Source organism: Pseudonaja textilis, chromosome 2, assembly GCF_049901715.1.
Source record: "Pseudonaja textilis isolate UNSWEBS1 chromosome 2, rPseTex1.2, whole genome shotgun sequence".
Lineage (NCBI taxonomy): Eukaryota > Metazoa > Chordata > Lepidosauria > Squamata > Elapidae > Pseudonaja > Pseudonaja textilis.
In genome coordinates, this window is record NC_141991.1 from 249,307,033 (window position 1) to 249,331,110 (window position 24,078).

General features: G+C 41.7%; 1 protein-coding gene across 1 annotated transcript in view; it reads right to left on the reverse strand.

The window, feature by feature from the left end:
- Positions 1-208: 208 nt before the first annotated feature.
- The window catches only part of SETBP1 (SET binding protein 1), a 281,190-nt gene continuing 257,320 nt past the window's right edge, over positions 209-24,078 (reverse strand). The window contains exons 4-5 of the mRNA XM_087927553.1: positions 11,719-11,886; positions 209-9,069 (exon numbers count right to left, since the gene is read on the reverse strand). Coding sequence (XP_087783679.1) covers positions 8,528-9,069; positions 11,719-11,886 — 710 coding nt within the window. The 3' untranslated portion in view covers positions 209-8,527. The remainder of the gene's footprint in view (positions 9,070-11,718; positions 11,887-24,078) is intronic.

Genomic DNA, 24,078 nt, shown 5'->3' on the forward strand with positions numbered 1-24,078 from the left:
ACTGCTACCATTTTTCTTCCCCGAAGAAATATTTCATTTTTTTAAGGGCCCAAAAGGAAAAGAACCAAAAACCAGATTTATCCAAGACCACAAAAAAAAAAAAAGAAAAGAAAAAGACATGGTGCCCATATGCATTTTTACTGTTAGAGCTATTAAAACTGATGTGAACCAGATGGAAAAATAAGACAAAAGAATTCACAACTTAACAGACTGATTTGAATTCCTTTAATTTCACACAATGAATAACATATGAATAGGATTAAGGTTTTTTTTTTCCTCTTTTTCCTCCCCCCACTTTTAATAGTTAAGTGCTCTATACTGGGCTAACCTGATTTGGTAGCGAAGACTGGAGCTCTCTTTTAGAAAAAAATGTTTAAAAACCAACATCTACAATTATGAAAAAAGCATGACATTTTAGCATGCCAGATGTACCTAACTTTCAAAGAACAACGAAGTCCGTATCCGTTTTTTTTTTTAAATGTACAAAAATGCTTCATGAATAAAAACCGTTACAAAAAGAACATTTCAAACAAATGTACAAGGTTTTTTTTCCGTCTCGCCTCTATATTCAATAAAATACAAATACATTTTTTGCTCTAAAATATGTTTACATACAATCAAAGTAGGACATGCAAATTACACGTTAAAAAAGGCTTTTAAAAACCACTTACAAACTAAAAAGTAGCCAGCACGACTTGTAAAACAATCTTGTGCCCCGTTCATTTTGTAGGATTTTAAGTTTTTGAAATACAGTATATACATATTTAACACTTCGTGTGCATTTAGTATTAGTATTTAAGAAACAGCACTTAAAAAAAATAACTGATCCACATGATTTTTGTATTAGTTTTTCTCCCCATGTCAACGAATCTCCTTTGCTTAATTGTATACATATATATTTTTCCTATTTGAAAGTTAGGGTGGTGGGAATGGATTTTGGAGTTTCTGGAGATTTTCTTGTTTTAGTAATAAATTGGCAGGGTTTTTATGAATATTTCCAATATATTACCTTAGCTGGCTAACATTATGATCCAAAAATTTGCTGTGCTTGTGATTAACCCATCTGAACGGAGAAAAGTCAATAAAAATAGACACCAACTTTTCAAATATGATTACTCTTAACACAGGGGTGTCCAACCTTGGCAAGTTTAAGGCTTGCGGACTTTAATTCCCAGAATTCCTCAGTCAACATGGCTGGCTGGGGAATTCTGGGAGTTGAAGTCCGCAAGTCTTAAAGTTGCCACGGTTCGACACCCCTACTTTTAACATAAGAAGCAGGCAGGTCAGTTAAATCCTCTGGCATTTTGGGGGAGTGGGATGGGGATGCAACTCAGTTAACTTTGCATTTAAATTTTTGAAAGTGGGTGGGATACCCCTGACTACTGCAATTCACATATTAGCAAAAACAAAAGTTACATTTATTTTTTGAGTACAGGAGTTTAAACTGGAAGATGTGCTTATTCTAATATATATGTATATTTAATAAGTGGCAACCAAGCATCACTCCTACAACTTCAAAGTGGAATGTCATATCCTCAAGACATGTATCCAAAGGGCTGAAAGAATAGTAGGTGCTAAATTGTATATATTCAAGCAGTTTATATACCAAGGTTTGTTCTGTTGGGTTTGAACTCCTTTGCTTCTTTCTAGGAAGGATGTTGATAAGCGGGCTTGAGACTGTAACTCTGGAAGGACTATTTTATGGATTAATTACCTATTCATCATCTTCTTTTAATGACCCCATAACCCCTTGTGGGATGGAGTCTGGGCAACTGAATGGAGCTGAGTGTTTACTGGCCGGATGCTCTTCCTGTTGCCAATATGGAATTATATTCAGCAGATATATTCTCATCGTGCCCAGAGAAATATTTACCTCTACCTAGGATTGAATTCACAGCCTCCTGATTGTGAGGTGAGAGCTCTACCTTAAGGCTACCACATCACTTGATTTATTACCTATTCCCTACAAAAACCACCATGGTCCAGCTCAACTCAAGAGAGAGACAAATATATACCATAATCTCTTTAATTGTGTCCCCGCAGGACATACCTTTGTGTTCGGTGAATTTAACTTTAGCTGAATTGTCTAGGTGTTCAATGTTCAAATTAAATAATTTCTCCCCTTGGCCTCTGCATTTTAAATAGCTTATTACCCACTCAATACGCTCAACAGCTGTGGCATTCTTGTTATCCACGGTGCCAAAATATGTAAACGATGGCTTAGTGAGATGGTTTCATACAGGTATCCTGTTGAATGATGGTTTGGCTGGTTTTCTAAAACTCATTCTTAATCAGACTTAATGCATTTGGACAAAGTATTTGGTAGGCTCCCACTCCCAAATCAAATCTGCAGCCAACTATATTTAGTTTTTGATTTTATTGTGATTCTCTTTATGGCTTTGTAGAACAATCCTACTGGTAGCTGGAGAACACAAGTTTGTTTTGCCACTTCACAACTCAAGTTTGCTGTTAGCACAGGGGGTGTCCAACATTGGACTGGGCTGGTTGGGGAATTCTGGGAGTTGAAATTCACAGAACTTAAAAAAAGTTGCCAAAAGTGAACAACCCTCTCTTATTTAGACAATGTCCAGCTGCCAATTCTGCTCTTCTCAAGGAAGATCAATGAGCACAGGTGACCAATCTTTGGCCAAAAAAACCAAATACGACCTGTAGCATTGACACATATTATGATATAACTTATTTGGACATCTCTTTAGAAGACAAATACCTAGAAAACTAACTTCTGGCATTTCTTCTGAGTGACCAACTAAAAGCCGATGGCTTCAAAATGGCTCCATGATTCCCTCAGGATGTTAAAACTTTCACTCTTCTCTTTTTGTTTTTATGGAAACCGACTGGGACATGAAATATATTAAACGGAGGATTTTATCATTCACTTGTCCTGGGTATCTCTCTTTAGATTGTAATGGTTGAAGGTGATTCTTGTCATTTTATAAAGATGCCTCTTCAACGAAAATTGGTTCATAAGTCAGGATGACCCTTTGCAATCCAACGCTCTTTCCTACTCACTGGGTTTAAGTAACCTGAAAGTACAGCTTTATCTTTGCATTATGGGTTCATTCCTATATTTATGATTTGGGGGAGGACATCTTTTTAACCGCTGAGTTTTTTAATGATTTGTAATAACTGTGGCAATTGTTTTTAGATGTTCTCCAGAAAAAAAAACAACAGCTGGCCATTTCTGTCCATAGAGTCCTCAAATATACTTTAAAAAAAATTCTGAAGTGGGAAAGAAATGCAGGAATTTTTAACTTCAATGCCTCTCTGATAGGAATGGATGCAATGTATTTTACATGTATAAATTATTAAGTTTTGAGGGAAGGAAAGCTCTGGGCGTTCCAATGACTGAACAATTCTTTAGCAATATGTAAATTCAGTCACTGAAGGTGTCTATCATTGTCAGGAGAACAAATTAAAAGTGTACCTATGAGAATAGATGCACAGTGAGGTATCAGACACAATCCACCCATTAAATGTCAGTGAAAGAAACAATTTGGCCTGAGAGGCCCTTTCCTGGTGATCAAACCCCCAAGAAGAGTTATCACTTATAATTCAACATCTCAAATTCAAAATCACCCAGAGACCCCAATTCTGCTACCGAACACTTAATCTACTTGTTGCAATGAAAAGGAACAAAAAAGAAATTAAAACTAAAATTAAATTAAAAGATGAATTCAAATGAGTTTGAAGAAGGAGATAATTTTACACTGAGACCCATAATGGTTATTTCAGTGTCTCTCACTCGTGTGTGCTAGAGTTATTTTTCTCCAAAAGGGATTTGATAAACTAAAATGGCAGTGTTTGAAGGCCTACAGTCTGTGGTCAATAATCTATGTTGGCTTGTATGAAGACTGGACCCTCAATGTAGATTTACGTGAGCTGTTCCTTTGCAATTTCTTCGAAAGGCTTTGCAAAAGTTGGTCTCCCTGATCTTGGTCTACATTGGTTTACATTGCCTAGGTACTGTTGTGGCTTGCCAGTGGAGCTAGCGGGAAACTCGAACAGTGAGGAGGTTGGGGAGGAACACGGGCCAGTCCTGGAGTCTGGGGAAGGCTCTGACGAGGGCTCTGTGGCGGAGGCAGAGATGGGGCCAGGGCCGTCTGACAGTTATCAGCTTCTTTCGGAGTGAGAGATCAGTGGGGAAAAAGAACAGCTGGAGCCTGTTCCTGATGTGCACATGCACAGAACTGCCAGGAGAAGGGAACAGTTAAGGAACAAGGGTTGACTCAGGAGTAAAGGCTCAGGTGGACAGTGAATGGCCCTTCCCATAGGGAATACAAGAGTAGCAAAAGGGGAATGAGGTTTTGCAGGAGACAATTAGTTCATTTGGGTAAAGATCTGTTCCTGCATTCTTGACAAGTATTGTCTGCTACGGTATGGTATCTGAAAGATATTGGCCGGCAACTCTCCAAACCTGATAAGGTCTGTGGTTGTAATTCACCCTTTAAAGACTGTTTGCCGGGACTTTGCTGGATGATAGGAATTCACATTAGCCTAATAAAAAGGGGCTCTGTCGAGATGAGGGGTCTGCTTTGTGATTTTGTGAAGCCTAGGTCAGTACAGGTGCCATGTCTACAATTGCTCTGGCATGCTATAGGTATTACCCATCCTCTTGTTTTAATTTTCATCACTGTTGTTTAGTTAACATCAATTTTCTTTGGTGCAGAGGTAGAGAGCAACCTCAAACCATCCATCCCACTAAAAAAAAAATGTCATCCTTTGGAGACACCTATTTTGGTAGCATCCATGTAGGGAAAACTAAGCAATGAAATACTAGTCCCTGGGAGAAGCAGTTTGGCTCTGCTCCAAATGTACTGGGATTATGGCAATGTTGGAATGAAAACCCAAATGTTGACATGGGTAGGGCTGATGAAATGTGTTTTTCAAAGACTTATGAGAATGACCACGTTTCCCCCAAAATAAGACTCTGTCATATTTTTTTCTGCCACCCAAAAAGGCACCAGGTCTTATTTTGGGGGGATGTCATCCACTGACTAACCTCACTTGCGTGCGTTGTCTCCTTTTTGCTTTCAGAGGCCTTCAGGAACTTCTTCTTCTGCAGCGGGCAACGCTTTCCTGAAGGCCTTTGCAGCAGATAACAGAGCTCTGGATCAATCCGGAGCTTTGTTATCAGCTACAGAAGCAGGTTTGTTATCAGCTACAGAAGGCAGGTGTTGGGGTGTTTGAGGCCTGTCTAAAACTGTCCAAAGGTAAGTAGTAAGGTAGTTCCACACCCCCATTCCCACCCTAGCTTAATTTTTACCAGTGCACTCTGGAATGGGCAGGATCTTAATTAGGGCTCATTTTTTTTGGGGGGGGGGGTAGGGCTTATATTGGGCGCATGTGTAAAAACCAAGCTAGGACTTACTTTCAGGGTAGGTCATATTTTCAGGGAAACAGGGTATTGCCAAATCGCAGCATGGATGGTCAAGATGCACTAATGAGGATGTGGAGCATGTGGGCAGTGTAAGATGGTTTGGCCCTGTGGTTTGTAGGGCATTTCATCACTTAGAACCCATGGAGATGGAAGGAAGCTTTGAGGTTGTTACCCAGTTGTCTTTAGCGTTGATGTCTTCCTTGACATTTTAAGACACAATGCAAAATCAAAATCTCCTCTTTCAAAGGTGCTTTGTCAAGAGGCTACTGGACTTTCTTTGTTCTTCCTTGAAGAGGTTTTGCTTCTCATCCAAGAAGCTTCTTCAGTTCTGACTGAATAGTGGAGGAATAAATCCTTCCATCTTCCACCGTTCAGTCAGAACTGAAGAAGCTCCTTGGATGAGAAGCAAAACCTCTTCAAGGAAAAACAAAGTAAGTCCAGCTGCCTCTTGAAAAAGCACTTTTGGGACAACCATGACACGGATGACTGAGAATTTCCACAGACACTCTCTGCTTTCAGTATAACCTCCAAAATTTTTCCAAAGGTTACTGATTTTTCTTTTTAAATGCAACCTTAGGGAAAACAACAACATAGAACCATATGGGGAAAAATGATTTTAACTGCATTTGTTTAATGGGACCTAACAAGACAATTTAATGGAATGAGATAGGTTTTAGTTTTTGATCTGATTCTGTTCCCTTTGGGCTTTGTAATCTTTGGGAATCATGTCTGATCAAAAATAGGGTACTCCTGGCCTAAGGAGGCCTTGCTAATGGTTGCAAAGATAGATTCCTGCTTCAAAAACAATGAAATAACCCAAGGAACAGGGTAACAATTTCCGAGAATTGGTTATTCATTTATCTATTGAATTTTAAGACGGAGAAATTGTTGGTTCTAAATATTCCTAAGATGTTATCCTCACATTGAATCCAAACTCAGCAACTTCCTTATTTCATTATTATTATTATTTGCTAAAATTTCTTCTTCACTCTGAGCTTATTGCATACATTATGCCCTGCCTGGTTTGTTGGTTTGTTTTCTCAATAAGATGAAATTAACAGGGGAATGGAAAGGAAGTTATCAACAACTGCCTTTACCTTCCTTTGTTTTGTTTTTTTTCTTTTCGGGGGGAAAGATCATTATTGCCATGAAAGGATAATATAAAATAGGCTGCTTAATGCAAAACAACACAAACAAGTTGAGTTAGCAAATCAAATCTGCTTCAGAAATAGGAGCCAACGACACAGTGAAAAGGGCAATTTGTATTCGATCTGCTCAATTGGAAATGACAACTTTAAAAAGAAAACAACAACTGGTCACACAAAAGTTGGGGGTCCATGCAGATTTGATTTCTCCCTTCGTCTTTATAATTACATTATATACAGGACAGCCCCACCCCAAATAATTTTCAATTTATTAAGGCAACCACACCTTGGAAGGAAAGACTTCCAGAGTGGCATTAATTCAAACACTATCTTTTGAACATCTAGATCTTTTTTTAAAACAGTATTATTATTATTATTTTAAGATAAGAACACTTGGTCATTTTAAAATTTTCATTTAGAAATTCTGTGTTGAGAAATTTACACGGTTTTCCTCTTGTTAGATTTTTCTCCCCGGTGAATTATTACTTCAAAATGGCTTTTCCTATTTTATTTTATTTTTTCCACTGTATTGAAAAAAAACAACAACCAACCAGCACTGAACACAAACGTGCAGAAATGTTTCTCGTAATTAGAACGAATTTGCTTTGAGTAACCGCTATTTTTCCTGCTTGGATCCTTTTTAATTTCTTGCCTTTTGAACATTCCTATTTATTTATTTGTTTGTTTGTTATATTTATTTATGCTGATAGCTTATAAGGGCATTCACAGGTGAATCGAAAGAACCAAGTTGAGGGGTCACCACATGGCTGTATTTTGTGTACACACTGATGTTGTGTGCATACACAAAAGGGCATTGCATTGTTATGACCGCCATCTTGTTCTTTGTTTTTTTTAAGACACCTTGGTGGGTCTCCATTTTCTGCAACCATACTAGCCAACTGAGGCTGCTGGAAAATTCCTGTTTCTATCAGCCAGTCGACCTTCGGAGCGCTTAGTTGGGGCAGTAAAAAACTGAATTTAGTTTTCAAATGAAGCGACAAGCAATGGCACCCATTTTGTAAATACTCAATCCATTCGGCAGCAATTGTTTGAGGGAAGCTACCACAAGCTCTTAATGTCTGAAATGACTCCTTCATCTATCCTGTGTGATTCCTTATTTTTTGCCTACATGACTCATTTTTTGGAAACCAATTTCCTTTTCATCGGGCACTCTAGGAAAGAGAGAAAATAAACACTCTTCACAATTAGTGGCAAATGTTTCTCAAGACTGGAGGTTGGGTGAGGGTTAGATGTTTGGTTACCATCAGCCTAGGCAAATTTTCTTTTCATGTTCCTTGACCCAATGAACCCTTTGTTCAAAAGGAAAAGCACATTTGAGGAATTTGCAGTATCATTCTTACTTTTGAAAAAAGTAAAAATAAAAATAAAGGGGACGCGATTTTCAGACGTAACCTGGCATCTTGGTTCCTGGGCAAAGAACTCTTGTGACTTAAATAAAAACTGTGCGGCGGGAAAGACATTCGACCTCCACCCTCGTTCGCTGTCACAGCAGTGACGAGAAATGCTGCTGGTGATTTCTAGGTGACCTACCAAAAAAAAAAAAAAAAGGAGGGAGGGAGGCAAGGACCATCATTTGAGAAAAATATTGACCGTACTGGTAAGGACACCATGTTCTCCTACCCTTTAGGGACATCTGGAGACACAAGAACAATGGTGAACGTGTCTGAACAACAACAACATAAAAAAGCAAAACTCGGTAAGTTTGAAGAACGTCTTCCGTACTCTCTCCCCTGTTATTAACCAAGGGGTTCCCATCGCAGTTGAGTTCTTATTGTTATGAGGAGGAGGAGGAGGAGGAAGACGATGAGTGATCAATTTCATCTGGATTCTTCATGGCTGCTGTGCTACTGAAATACAGAGCAAATTTGATGCTGTAGAAGATGTGAACTAGAGTTTTCCCCGCTTCGGCCTACTGGCTGAACTGAATGTCCCACCTCTGTCTTTCGTTGACTGCGTCGGTCAACTAGGGAAGGTGTTCGTTCTCACTTCCTCTATTTTTCCGATGCCTTTTCCCTTTCACTTCGTCCTCCTCATCCTCTGGAGGAGGTTGCGACTTGCTTTTCCGCTTCCCGGCTCTTGAAGTCCGTGACGGAGGAACCGGCAGGAGGGGAGACTGAGAGGTTTCTCGGGCCATGTGGACCACCGCCTCAATGGTGGCGGCCACCGCATCTTGACTGCTTGCCTGTTCCAGGATCAGAGAGTTCAAGAGAAGTTGCTGACCTCGTTTGCAAGGCAGGTCCACGCATTTCTCCAGCACGGGCATTTGGTCTCCGGAGTCTTCATCAAACATGGGGGGCTGCTTCCGCGGACGGCCTCGCCTCTTCTTGACAAAATTATTCCCAGTTTTCGATTGTCTTTGCAACCGTTTGGCTTTCAGGATTTTGTTGACGTGGTCTAGGTTCTTCTTGGTGGAGAGGATCTTGGTGTAGTTGCACATCTTACGTACCTCACACTGGATTGCTTCGATTTCACAGCGCTTGAATCTCTTCTTGAGGGTTGAGCTGGCTGGAGAAGACAAAGAGAAGAGAGAGTTACCTCGCATCAGAGTCAACCAAGATGGAGAACAGTTGGTTACCAACATGGCGTCCTGAAAAAATACCTGATGAATTATGATTAATGCAGGCCAAAGTAAACCTTTACTGAAGCTGAAAATTCATGAGTAAACGTTGAAAATATGGGAAATGGCAAAGAAAAAAGGGGAAAAAAATAGCATTTTGGAATTATTGGGAAGATACATTTAAAATCACTGTCACTGACGCTTATATATTTGCAATAAATTATATAACTTAGGACGTTAAGACAAGGAATGAGAATCTTACAGAGAAATTCTGTTTTTATTTTCTAATATTCTGGAGTTCAGCTTCTTTAGATGGAATAGGTTTTTGCAGTCCAAATGTTTTTCACCCTTCCTAAGTCTAACTGATTCATATCAGTGAACCTTAAGACTAATTTATTTATATCAGAGCCATTTATATTATTTATAGCCTGCCACAAGATTTCAAGTCAGTACAGAATCCATTAAACATGCAAAGTCAAAGTGGTAACATCGACCCCACTCTAGCCAGTAAAAAAAGACTAATAATAATTCAAATGCAAAATAATAAGAGGAGCCAATTTGCTCTAGTGGTTAAGGCACCAGAAATCGGAGTCTGTGAGTTCCAGTCCTTTCCTTAGCCGTGAAAGCCAGCTGAGTGATTTTGGGCCAATCACCAGGAGATGGTGAGTTAAAATCCCATCTTAGCAATGAAAGACAGCTTTGGGCCAATTACCTGGTGCATGAGAGTTCTAGTCATGAAAGGCAGCTGGGAGTCTTTGGGCCAATCACCAGGAGACAGTGAGTTCTAGTCCCACCTTAGCCATGAAAGACAACTTTGGGCCAATCGCCAGGTGCAAGAGAATTCTAGTCCCGCATTAGCCACCATAAGGCAGCTGGGTGAATTTGAGCCAGTCCCTCTTTCTCTTAGCCCAACCCACCACACAGTGTTGCTGTTGTGGAGAAAACAGGAGGAGGAAAATGTGTCGGACGTTTGCTGCCTTGTAAAAATAATAAAGGTGGGATACAAATAAATAAAATAAAAAATAATAATGGCATTAACGGATGCCAGTCTGGCCGCAATCTGGCCTTCAGGAGAAGACATTCCAGAACTCAAGATAACTCAACACACAGCTCCCTTTCTCATCCATACGGGACACGTCCCTCCCTGTAGTAAAATGTGAGGAGGCCCTTCTTAATGTGTGTGCAGATAAATGCTGGGAGAAGATCGGTTTGCAATCAATTTCTGAATTAAGTCCCAGAAGATTTTCCTATTTTCATTTCCACTGATGGCTCACAGAGCATCCTTACAGAAAATTAAGGAGTTGGGCCTAGTTATCTGGTCTTCATTTTGTGTCCTTTCGATATACGGAGGGTTAAAAGGTACAGGTAGGCCTCGACCTACGGCTGTAATGGAGCCTGCCCATTATGGACACAAGTCGTGACAGCCGTTATATAAGGTGACCATGTTATCAACTCACTTAACAGGCCCATCCCTGCTCTCCCCAATGAGGTTGTTAAGCGGCCACATGGGACGTTCAGCGAAGCACGGGGTACCTGAAGGGGAGGGGAGGCAATTCTGGGAAGTCTACCACTAACAGTCCTCAACCTACAACCGTAAGGGAGCCTGCCCATTACAAGTCATGACAGTCATTAAGCAAGGCGACCATGTGATTGCCTTAATGACCTTCCCGTTCCTGCCCTTCCCAATGCAGTCGTTAAGTGACTGTGCAGGTCGTTAAACTGAGCACGAGGTGTCTCATGGGTAGGGGTGAGGCTCCTGGGAGGCCTCTTAGTACCTGTGATGAGTAGCACAAATGTTGCACAAAGTCAACACAGTCAGATAATCAGTAGGAGCCCCTTTATTAGCTCCAACTTTGCCCCCAATGTCCTGGGTACCTTCTGGCTGGAGAAAAAACTCTTCCAATAACAGATTGGAACGATTTTGTCTTCGGGCAACTCTTCTATTTTTTTAAAAGATGATTTCATAAGTTAGAATAGAATAACAGAGTTGGAAGGGGCCTTGTAGGTCATCTAGTCCACGCCCCCCCCACCCAAGTAGGAGAACCTACACCATTTCTGACAGATGGCGGTCCAGTCTCTTCTTGAAAGCTTCCAACGATGAAGCTCCCACAACTTCCAAAGGCAACTTCTGTTCCATGGGTGGATTGTTTTCTCTCTCTGTCAGAAAATTCCTTCTTATTTTCAGGTTGAATCTCTCCTTGATCATCCATTATTCCTTGTCTGGCCTTCAGATGCTTTGGAAAATAACTTGACCCTTCCTCTCTGTGGCAGCTTCGCAAATAATGGAACACTGGCTATCGTGTCATGTCACATCAAGTTGAGAACTATCTGTACTACTTCACTCAAGATTGACAAGGGATTGTTGATTCCCTGCAGATTCACAAACTGGTTGTACACCAAGAGCCAACCACTCCGTCCACATATAAATAACCACCACTCCGTCCATATATAAACAAACAATAAATAATATTTTGATCTTCAAAATATTAATCATTTGTTAAGAATCCACTTGCTTTGCGGCTGGAATTTTTTTCAAGGTGTTTCCAGGTGCAAAGTTGGGGGGGGGGGGAATGCAAAATTAGGGTAGAGACAGTTACCTGTTTCTGCTGCTGTTGGAGAAGGTAAGAGAGATAAGATAGGTGTCGAAGACACGGCAATGCCATTGAGAGCTGCTGGTTTCCGACGAGTGACTGCCGCTGAAGCCGAACATTCATTCTTACTATGGAGCAAAGCCTGGTCTGCTTTTAGGTGAGAACTGGTAATTCCTAGAAAATACATAAATAAAGAGGACTATTAAGTGGAGGAGAAACTTAAGATTCAACCAAATATACAACAGAGCTCTGAAATGGACTTCCAAGCATCTTGGCTCACAAATGTGCTTCAGATTAAACAGATTAACAAAGTTGGAAGGGGCCTTGTAGGTGATGTAATCCAACCCCCCCGGCCAAGCAGGAGACCCTACACCATTGCTGACAAATGGCAGTCCAGTCTCTTCTTGGAAGCTTCCAGTGATGAAGCTCCCACAACTTCTGAAGGCAACATCTGTTCCATGGGTTGATTGTTCTCACTCTCAGAAAGTTTCTCCTTATCTCCAGGTTGAATCTCTCCTTGATCAGTTTCCATCCATGGCTTTCAGATGCCTTGGAAAATAGCCTAACCCCCTCCTCTCTGGGGCAGCCCCTCAAATATTAGAAGACTCCTATCCTGTCTTCCTTGGTCCTTCTCTTCACTAGACTAGCCATACCAGTTCCTGCAACCGTTCATTGTATGTTTTTAGTCTCCAGTCCCCTTATCATCCTGGTTGCTCTTCTCTGTACTTCTTCTAGAGTCTCAACACCTTTTTTATAGTGTGGAGACCAAAATTGGATGCAATACACTAGGTGTGGTCTTACTAAGGCTTTATAGAGTGATATTAGCACCTCCCTTTATCTTAATTGTATCCCTTTGTTAATTCAGGACTGTATTTTTGGCTGCCGGCGCACACTGCTTCTAATAATGTTGTTTCATGCTAATGAGAATTAGGATTTTTTTTGTAAAAAAAAAACAAAGTTAGGTATTAGTCAATTTGCCTAAGGAGGGAACGTAAACATTGATTCACATCCAACACACAATTGCCTCATGAGTCTATTTTTAAAACAAAAGGAGGAAATATAATTGCATTGCTGTTTCCATGTAGATTTTTTGTATCTGGAGAAGTAGATGTAGTAGACCTTGGCGAACGGATCTCAATGGAAGGGGACATACAATAAAGGAAACTGAACGGTGTGTTAAATGTGGCTGGCAGGCATTTGGCGAGCGAAGCATAATTTTCAAGAACCACAAAAAGTTTTCGACCAGTGTCTGCTACCTGTTCCAACATATGCTGGCAAAACATGGGCACTAACACCTCACAATCGATACAAAAGCTCCTAGTGCCACAAATGCCATGGAAAGAGGACATCACAAGACTCACACATAGATTAGAGAGAATGAACGAAAATATACGATGCCATCAAGACAGTAAAAGGATTGAAATGGAAACGGGCTGGTCAAACGGGGAAGAAGAACTGAGGACAGGTGGATGAAGGCAGTCATAGAATGGATCCGACTTGATCAAAAGCTTCCACGAAAGAGACCTCAAACGAGATGGACCGACCACATCAGCAAGTATGGCAGCCCCAATTGGCAAAAGAAAACTTAGGACCGTATGGGTTGGAAACATGCGAAGAGGTCTTCATATCTTGTAGTGGCTAAAATGAAGATGATGACGAACAGGGAAATGAAACAGCCCAACACACCCTTGTGTAAGTTGGAAACCCGCTTATTCATTTGTTTTCCTGCCACAGTTCAAAGCATAATGTGTGTATGATGTGTTAATATGTCGATGTATCTGCATTTATGTTCAGTTAAAACATTCACTTGAAACAATCCAGAAGATCCTTTCCTATAAAGCAAAACAACAACAACCCAGCCAAAATAATGATGATATTAATAACAACAACAACAACATCAGTGGTGGGATTCAATTTTTTTTTACTACCGGTTCTGTGGTGTGGCTTGGTGGGAGTGGCAGGGGAAGGTTACTGCAAAATCCCCATTCCCTCCCCATCCCATTAACCTGCTTTCCAGCTCCGTTCTCCTGTGCAGGGCAATCAAAGAAGAACCCAGACAATCAGCTGAGACTCAGGAGGCAGAGAATAGACGGGGACGAGGCCAGTCAGAGGTAGGATTTGCCGGTTGTCCGAACGACTTAATATTTCCACTATGGGTTCTCCAGAACTGGTCAGAACCTGCTGAATACTACCTCTGAATAATACCCATTGTCATTGTCATTGGGGCGCTTGGTACCATGTCCAGGTACAAAGTGGATCAAGAAATTGCAGCTTCCTGCAATAACACCGGTGGAACTGCAAAAAAACCCCTGCACTCCTTGGAATCTCGTATATTTTAAGAAGATACTTGGTTGATACTTAGGATGCTGGCAGCAACCCATACCAACCATTAGCACTAGTCACTGGTATCTGTGATGCATTTTTCAATGTTCAGTTGACTGAGTTTCAAGTTTAAGGAATAAAAGAGATAATACTAATATAAACTAGAAGGGCATCGGATGGCTTAAATCTTTATTACAGTTTCTCGGGGATTGTTCTTGTGCAGAAATAATTGCAAGAGGCCAAAAAAAAAGTTAATTTATGGGAACTATGGAACGATGGCTTTTTATAGGTGGGCTTGGAATTGCATTATCACATCGTAATAGCTTGACGTTTTGCAGTGGGATTTTGAAAACGCCTTATTTCTCCTGCTTGGCTAATTTTCTTAACCACGGCTTCAATTTTGAGGCTGGGAGGGCATATTTATTCAATTAGGATTTTACAGTGAAATCAGCGCCATGTTTGTAACGGCTGCTGGATAAGAATAACCATAGAGCAGGGGTGTCAAACTCTAGGCCCGCGGGCCGGGTCCAGTCCGTGAGGTGCCTAAATTTGGCCTGGGAGGCTGGCCTGGAAATAGCAAAGTATTGGCCCGCAGTGTCTCTGGTAGCCACGCCCTCCCCAGAGCCCGGCCCGTGGTGCCTCTGTCCCCCTACAGCCCTCTCACAGCCAGTGCCTCCTGCAGCACTCTGGTAGCCAAAATGGAGCAGAAGGAGGGAATGTGCACAGTGCACCCGTGGTCTGCCAGCCAAAATGGGGTGCTGTGCGTGGCCCCCGCGTGGCTGTTTTGCCCGACAAAGTGCTGCAGGAGGTGTCCGTCCCATTCTCACCCCCTCCTGGGCCGGCGGAGAACTGCAGTGCTGATCCGGCCCTCAAAGAAATCCAATTTGACCACCCCTTGCCATAGAGTCTGGTTTGGTAGAGCAACCGAATGGGACAGGTACAAACTCCAATGGATAATTAGGCCTGCAGGGAAAAAAAAACTAATTGCAGCCAGCCTGTCTTCCATAGAGGACCTGTATGCAGGTCGTTCTTGACTTGCAACAGTTCGTTTAGTGACTGCTTCAAAATTACAGTGGCACTGAAAAAAGTGACTTATGACTGTTTTTCACAGCTACTACGACTGTTGAATGTTCCCCATGTTCTGATCCCCATGTTCATGGGATCAAAATTCAGGTGCTTGGCAACTGATTCATACTTATGACCATTGCAGAGTCCTGGCATCAAAGTGATCCCCTCTTTTGACCTTAAGGAGAAGCAACGTCAATGGGGAAGCTAGATTCACTCAACAAACTTATCAACTTGTTCTGACCCAAGCAGGTTCCCAAAGAGCAAACAAAGACAAAGGTAGCAGCCCCCACCTTTTAAGGTTTAATAACGAATTCTGTTCCTTTACAGATAGAAGGCTGTTTTCCACTAATGAGCTCTGACAAGAAAGAGCCTTGCCAAGTTGTTTGTCAAGGCTGCCAAAAACCCAGAGATAAGAACTAATTTACAAAATTCTCCAAACACGAACTATGATGTCCACAAGTTGAGCTTCAGAGCTTCTTTGCTGTCTGCAAAGAACGCTTTTCCAAACCTGGCTTTTATCCTCTTGAGGGAGGGGACATTACCTTGCAGCCTTACTCCCGAGTCGCCTGTGCTGCTGTAATTGTTCTTTCCTCTCTGAGCAATCCTTTGTGCACATGCACTTGACACAGGCTCCTCGGGAACCTCCTCATCACTGCTGCCAGCCCTCACAATCCCTGAAGGCAGCAGTCCACTGCTGGCCCCTCATCTGAGGCCTCGCTCTCCTCAGCCATCTGTACCTGCTGCCGGATAACCACAACACAACTGCAGTGGTCCATTTAACAACCGTGGTAAGAAATGTCACAAAGTGGGACAAGATTCCCTTAAGGAGTGTCTCACTTAACTACTGTCGTAAGTCGAGGACTACTTCCGTTACAAGGAGGGCTGTGGTGATGGGAACACGATCAGTAGAGAAGCACATGTTGGTGCATCAGTGAGAATACAAGTTTATCAAGTGTGTTTTCATTTACAACAGGGAAGGGGGTCTCCCACCTTGGCAGCGTTAAGACTTATGTCAAATTACAAAGGCAACTGGACTTTCTTTGCTTTTCCTTGAAGGGTTTCGCTTCTCATCCAAGAAGCTTCCTTCAGTTCTGACTGAACGGCGGAGGATAGAAGGATTTATTCCTCCACCATGCAGTCAGAACTGAAGGAAGCTTCTTGGGTGAGAAGCGAAACCTCTTCAAGGAAAAATAAAGAAAATCCAGTTGTCCTTTGAAAAAAACATCTTTGGGGACAACCATGACCTGGATTGACTGAGAATCTCTATGGACATTTAGCTGGCCATCAGGTGACACAAAATATTGGAGCCTTGATAAGCCATCTTACATTAAAAAGGTATCTACTTTACACTTTCCCTTGCTTACAGGAATGATAGCAACTCTGTTCCGAATGTTATTAGAACAAGATTCCTCTACTTCATTCCATTTCTGCTCCTCTTTACATTTTTAAAATCTGTGCTGTGCCAAAGAAAGAAAATGCCAGATATGTAGACATGCAAGCTGAACCAGATCCACTGAATAGTGTTAATAGTCAAAGAAAGTCCAGTTGCCTTTTGAAAAAGCTCCTTTGGGGACAACCATGACCTGAATCTCCTCAGATGTTTAAGACTTCAACTCCTAGAATTCTCCAGCCAGCCAGAATTTTGGGAGTTTGAAGTCCACAAGTCTTAAAGTTGCAAATACGATAACGATGCTAAATGCCCCTGTAACTCTGCATCTGTTGATCATTAGGCTGAAAATCCCTTACAATTTTTTTTAAAAAAATCTGTACTAACTCCTGGCAAGATTTGGCCAAAATGTTCCCTAACAGGTTGGAGAGATGTGACCATAAACAAGGAACTTTCTTCCATATGTGGTGGACCTGCCCCAAAGCTAAGAAATATTGGCTCAAAATTAAAAATTGGCTAGAAGAAATTACAAAACAAAAAATCGAGATGAAACCAGAGATTGGGTATATTAAGATATCATATTTGTAAAAAACCTTCAATACATTATACTTCATATAATAACTGTGGCCAGAAGTGCTTATGCTCAGAATTGAAAACAAGACAATATTCCTTCTGACACAATGATAATAAAAAAAACGGTTTTAGAATGTGCAAAGATGGCTGGGTTATCAATGGAATTAAAAGAGAAGAATCAAGAGTACTATGAAATTTGGAATTTATGGTACAATTGGTTGGAAGGTACACGCAAAGCTGATAGATGAAGGGCATGTAGGAGCTGTAACAAGATGACATAAATATTGTTTGAAATCTTGTAAATATTTGGTTTAAGTTGAATGCAGAAATAACTACGTAACATATAGTAGCAACGTACATAATTAGAGAGATGTCAATGGGAATGAATACCGATACTGGAACGCTGTAATGAATGGAAATGTGTTTTTTATGATGAAAATATGATTAATAAAATTTATTTATTTTTTAAAAAACCCCTGTACTAAAAGTAACAGCTGTAAACCTCATATCTGGATGGATTAAAAAATAAAAAATAAAAACTCCAAATCAACCAATTCAAACCCTAACTTCTTCCTTCCATGCCAGACACCGCCTTTGTCCAGGTCTCTGCGTTAAAATCTATTTTGCCATCTCAGGAGGCTGCCATCCTTTCCTTCAACGGAATCCTTTGTAAGCTGTTTTCATCCGCTAAGCTAGCAGACTTCTACTTCTCTCTTACCTGCACACCGGCGTTTGCATTAGGACGATTCTTGATTTATGGATTCCTGCTGCCGGGATGCAGAAGCTGACTTCCTGGTTGCCATGGAGACTCGGATCTTTGGTTCCATCCTCCCAAACAGCAACATTGGCAGCGGGCCTAACTATCTCACCGCACGATCTTAGATTCGCTTCAAAGGCCAAACACCAGAGAGGTTTCCCCCTCCCCTCGATATTTTAAATATTTTGATTGGGCTCCCACCGGAAGAAAAAGCAAGAGATGGGGGAAACGTGTGCCCTGGGCTGCCACCTCCGAAGCTTTGCAAGGTCACCCCAAGCTTGGAGGAACAGAGGAGCCGTTACAAATTTGACAAGCGGCTTCAAAGACCCTCTTGCCTACCCCCCCTTGATGCATCATTAACTCTCCACGGGACCACTGGAATTATGCCTTGAGAGAACACTTTGGTTTCTAATTTACTTTGGCCCTGGTTGGGAACCCAAGTCGGTTGCCCCCTCTTAAAACGCCGAATCCAGATGGTGGCAGGTGAAGAAGTCAACAAAGGAGAAGGAAGACAAGCTGGCAACAGGGGAAAAAACAAAAACAAAGCTACCCTGGGGGACGACATATGCTTTCCTTAGGTCTCCAAAAAGGAGGAAAATCCACTACTCAAAGGTGGATTTAGTTTGTAGAGGAATCCACAAATCCTCCCAGACAGCAATGTCTGCATTCTGGACAGAAAGGAGCACTGGTTTGAAAGAATAACAAGGAGGACATCTACGGTAAGATAAAGTCCCTTTCAAATCTGTTATTCTGTATTAAATAGCCGGCTCTCCACAGAGGTGGAGAGATACGACACCAGCCATCACTTCCCGTTTACAACACAGTCCTTTCAGCAATTCCAAAGCAGCTCCACACCCATTTGCACTACTGAGGTGACCCTGAGGTTACAGATAAACCTCCAAGTGGCTTCAAGGACTCTCAGAGGGAGTACTAATGACCAGATGACTGCAAGGCATATAAATCCTTCCTTCCTCTCACCATTCACTCAGAATGGGAAGAAGCTTCTTGGATGAGAAGCGAAACCCCTTCAAGGACAAGCAAAAGGCAGTCTAGTTGCCTTTGAAAAAAGCACCTTTAGGACAACCATGGACCTGGATGACCGAGAATTTCTATAGATATTTTTCTGAAAATGGGAACGCACGGAAGGCACAAGTATAAATCTGGGTGGGGCCTCTTGGGAATCAATGCAGGAGTAAGCTGCTACCGGTTCGCACTGGTTTGGGCGAACAGGTATGAACGACGATCAGTTGGCCTTGTCCACCTGCCCCTGCCTAGTCTGTCCTATATTTCCGTGTTTTGCAGCTCAGCTGAGATGTGGCACAGCGGATTGCTGTGCCTCAGCTGTTTTACTCACCGGCGCTGCAGCAGAAGGTATATTTTAGAGTTGTAAATTGGTGGCTGTCAATTGCTGCGCACAAAAAGCGCACACTCACTGAACTGGCTGTTAAATGGGTAGAATCCCAACACTGAATCAATCTCTCAAGAAACACAGCTTTCCTCTCGGATGAATTCTCCAGAACACTCCGGTCAGCGTGTTTGAAAATATAGTGGTCCAATACATCTGGAAAAAATCAGGTTGGGTAAACTGACCTGACCTCTTTTACTTCTATGTACATTAAGCAGCTGCTTCAGAAAAGAGGCCAATAAACAATGGGTTTCTATTGCAGTGAAATCAGATTGCAGTTGGATATCTGGAATTATTTTTTTGGGAAGGGTAAAAGCTGTTCAAACACAGAACAATACTGAACTGGGAAGCAATAGAACCTCAACTTTAAAGAGAGGCAGAGTGGCCATACGGTAGCTTTACAGTTAAGACTACCAGTACGACTTACGACCACAGTGGAGCCCAAATTTCTTGTTGCTAAGTGAGACAATTGTTAAGGGATCTATATTGATGGTTTCCCAGTATGATTTGATTGCTTATTGTACCCTATGACTGTCATTAAGTGTTGTACCTGATGATTTTTGATTCTTGTTAAACGTATTTTTTCTTTTATGGACATTGAGAGCATTTGCACCAAGACAAATTCCTTGTGTGTCCAATCACACTTGGCCAATAAAGAATTCAATTCAATTCAATTCAATTCAATTCCTATTCCTATCCTTTCTAGCTTGAAATTCTAGGATTCATGGGCACTCTCATAAAATCACTACTCTGGTCGGTGTGACCAACAATAAATCCATTTAGCACAAGGCAGACTGATGAAGTTGTGTGCTACCACAAAGTTTCTGCTTTGTTTTTTTGTGTGTATGTGTGTGTGTAAATGGGCATTTTCACAGTGCTGGATTACAGCCATCTGTAGACTTCTTTCTAAAAATGTCTCCAAAATATACACGAGATCCAGAAGGTTTCTTGGAAACGAAGCTTAGGTGTGAGGCTGGCGCTGTTTTGGGCAGTATTCTAACCTTGAAAAACAAAAGGCTTTTTATTACAAGAGTAAAAAATGTGGTGGATGTAAAATATAGTATAGGTCCATGATGGTGAACCAATGGTAGGCGTGCCACAGGTGGCACGCAGAGACATTTGTGCCGGCATGTGAGCTGCAGGTAAACTTACCTCACTGCGCATGTGTGAGCCTCCCAGCTGATTTTCAGGCCTTTTTCGGCCTGCCAGAGGCTTGAGGGAAGCCTCTGCAGGCTTTTCAGGCCGAAAAATAGTGTGAGAAATGGTCATAAGTCACTTTTTTTCAGTGCCTAAGTTGAGGATCTCCTGCACGCTTTAAGACAGGTGTGTGGTGAACCAATTGCAACCCAAGGGTTATCCTTCATATCAGAAACTTAAAAACACATGAAAGAATCTCGCATGGCTTCTTGTATATTGATGTCAGCCCACTCCTCTGGCAAGCCTTGGGTTGAGGACTGGGCAATGTATAATAATACCCTGGGTGGAAGGCAGTGTGTTGACAAGTTGTGAACGGAAAGTGCAGACAGATATTCCATGTAAAGAGCGCTGAAAGTGGTTTGAAGGCACATTTTTTACCCTGAGAACAGATTCTGGAATGCAACAGCTGTGCATCAAACCACCGTCAATGCACTTTCGGGCTTATGCCTGTGTTCACCCGCAGAAAAATATTTGGCTGAGGAAGAACTTTTTTAAAAAAAAAGGTTCTGTCAAATTTGTTAGCTGGAAACCAAAACTTCCTGTAAGACAGCAGATGTCTGCTGGGAAGCTGGTAAGTTTCTATCCGGGGCTGATAAACCAAGATTAATACCACCATATAGTGGTATTTGGTAAGACCACACTTGCAGTATTTGCATCCAGTTTTGGGTTTCACAAAAACAGATCATGCCAAACAAATCTTATTTTGTTCTCTGACAAAGGGACTCAAATTGGTGGACTGGCGAAATGCTGTGGGCATAGTATACTTGGATTTCAATAAGGCATTTGACAAAGTAGACCACAACCTACTTCTTGATAAATTAGAAAAATGTGGAACAGATAGCATCACTACTAGGTGGATTTGTAACTGGCTGACAAATTGCACTCAAGGAGTAGTCCTGAATGGAACTACATCTACATGGAAGGAAGGAAGCAATGGGGAACCCCAAGGTTCCTTTGTAGACCCAGTACTTTTCAACGTCTTCATAAAAGATTTAAATGAGGGAATAAAGGGGGAAACTCATCAAATTTGCAGATGACATGAAACTGGCAGGAAGAGCCAACACCCACAAAAGATAGACTCAAGATCCAGGTGGATTTGAACACTGGGCCCTAGCCTACAAAACAAAATTCAATGCACAGAAAAATAAGATTTTACACTCAGGCAAGAAAAAACAAATTTACAGATTAGGTAAAACCTGGCTCAATAGCAGTAACTGCCTGAGGGAATCTTGAATTCCTAATGGACAATCATTCAAATACGAGCCAGCAGTGAAGTATAGCAGTAGAGAGAAGAGCAACCAGGATGATTAGTGGACTGGAGGCTAGAACATACGAAGAACGGTTACAGGGACTGGGCTTGGCTAGTCTAGTGAAGAGAAGGACCAGGGGAGACAGGATAGCAGTCTTCCAATATTTGAGGGGCTGCCACAGAGAGGCAGGATTCAATCTATTTTCCAAGACACCTGAAGGCCAGACAAAGAACAATGGATGGAAACTGATGAAGGAGAGATTCAACCTGGAAATAAGGAGAAACTTTCTGATAGTGAAAATAATCAACCTATGGAACAGAAGTTTCCTTCAGAAGTTGTGGGAGCTTCATCACTTGAGACTTTCAAGAAGAGATTGGACTGCTATTTGTCAGAAATGGTGTAGGGTCTCCTGCTTGGACAGGGGGTTGGACTAGATGATCTACAAAGTCCCTTCCAACTCTGATGATCAGTTATCTGCGTGCGGCAAGCAGCAGCCCAAAAAGCCAATGCAATCTTAGGTTGGTTGCATTAATAGAGAGACAGAATCAAGATCGTGTAAAGTATTAGTACCATCTTATAAAGCCTTTGTAAGATGACAGTTAGAATACTGCATCGAGTTTTGGTCATCGTATTATAAAAAAGATGTTAAGACTCTAGAAAGAATGGGGAGAAGAGCAACAAATATGATTAGGGGGCTGGAGGCATACAAAGAACAGTTGCTGGAATTGGGTATGTCTAGTTGAATGAAAAGAAGAACTTGGGTGACATGATGGCAGTGGTCCAATATTTGAGGGGCTGCCACAAAGAAGAAGGGGGTCAACCTATTCTCTAAAGCAATAAGCAATGGATGGAAACTAATCAAGGAAAAGGAAGTGTACATGCAACACACACACACACGCACACACAAAACTAGTGAATCTTTGGTCACACCGTTGTGATTCCCATCTTGAGTCTCTTTAACCATAATTTGCAGCCACCCCTGGTTCTGCAATTGCTACAAACCCTTTACTTTACCACGTCCCACCGATAATATCTAGGCATAATACACGAAATTGTCTGCTATAACATCTTGCCTGTCAATGACTTCTTCAAATTCAATCACAATAATACATGGGCAAACAACCGATACAAACTCAAGGTAAAACACTCCAAACTCGATGGCAGAAAATGCGACTTTAGCCACAACAGAATGGTCAACGCCTGGAACGCCCTACCAGATTCCGTATTTACAGCCTCAACCCCTCACATCTTCAACCTCAAACTGTCTACCATGGACCTCACCCCATTCCTAAGAGGTCCTTAAAGGGGGCGTGCATAAGCGCACCAGCGTGCCTACAGTTCCTGTCTTACTGTCCCCATTTATCTGTACTTACTCCCTTTGTTCATGTTTATGTTCATACCTATTCGTTATCTTGTACATGTTGGACAAACAAATAAAATAAAATAAAATAAATAAATAAATATGCAGCACCTTTATTTCCAAATAATGCACACGTATTCTTCTATTTATGAACTGGTCATTTCGAAGTTACGACGGTCCTACCACCGGATTTGAAGTTCCTATAGCCAGCCCCACCCCCTGCAGTCACATGACTAGTCAGCAACATGGCGGTCTTTAGAGCTGATTGCACTGTGCCAAGGTCACATTTTAGGACAATTTTGCCAAAAACTTACATTTCCAGGTTTAGGCAAAGCTGCATTGTCCCTTGATCAGTTCGCGTGAAACCCATTGCAAAAAAAGGTCATAAAATCAGGTCGGTCACATTTTATGACCGTCACGACTTATGACCGTGATGGGTAGGCTCCATTGTGGCCATAAGCCGAGGATGATCTGTGGATGAAGGGTTTAAAATTTACACTAAATTATAATCTAAAAGAAAATTTCCGTAAGATGATGCATCACTGATACTTCACACCAGATATTAGTTTAACAGAATAACAGAGTGGGAAGGGACCCTGGAGGTCTTCTAGTCCAGCCCCCTGCTCAAGGAGGAAGCCCTACAACATTTCAGAACAATGGTTATCCAACATCTTTTTAAAAACTTCCAGTGTTGGAGCATTTACAACTTCTGGAGGCAAGTCGTTCCATTGGTTAATTGTTCTCACTGTCAGAAAATTTCTTCTTTTTCTCGATTGCTTCTCTCCTTGGTTAGTTTCCATCCATTGCTTCTTGTCCTGCCTTCAGGTGAATAGCTTAACTCCCTCTTCTTTGGGGCAGCCCCTGAGATATTGGAACACTGCAATCATGTCATCCCTGGTCCTTCTTTTCATTAGATTAAAAAGATAAAGGTTCCCCTCTCACATACGTGCTAGTTGTTTCCGGCTCTAGGGGTTCATCTCTGATTCAAAGCTGTCCGAAGACGTCTCCGTGGTCATGTGGCCGGCATGACTAAACACCGAAGGTGCA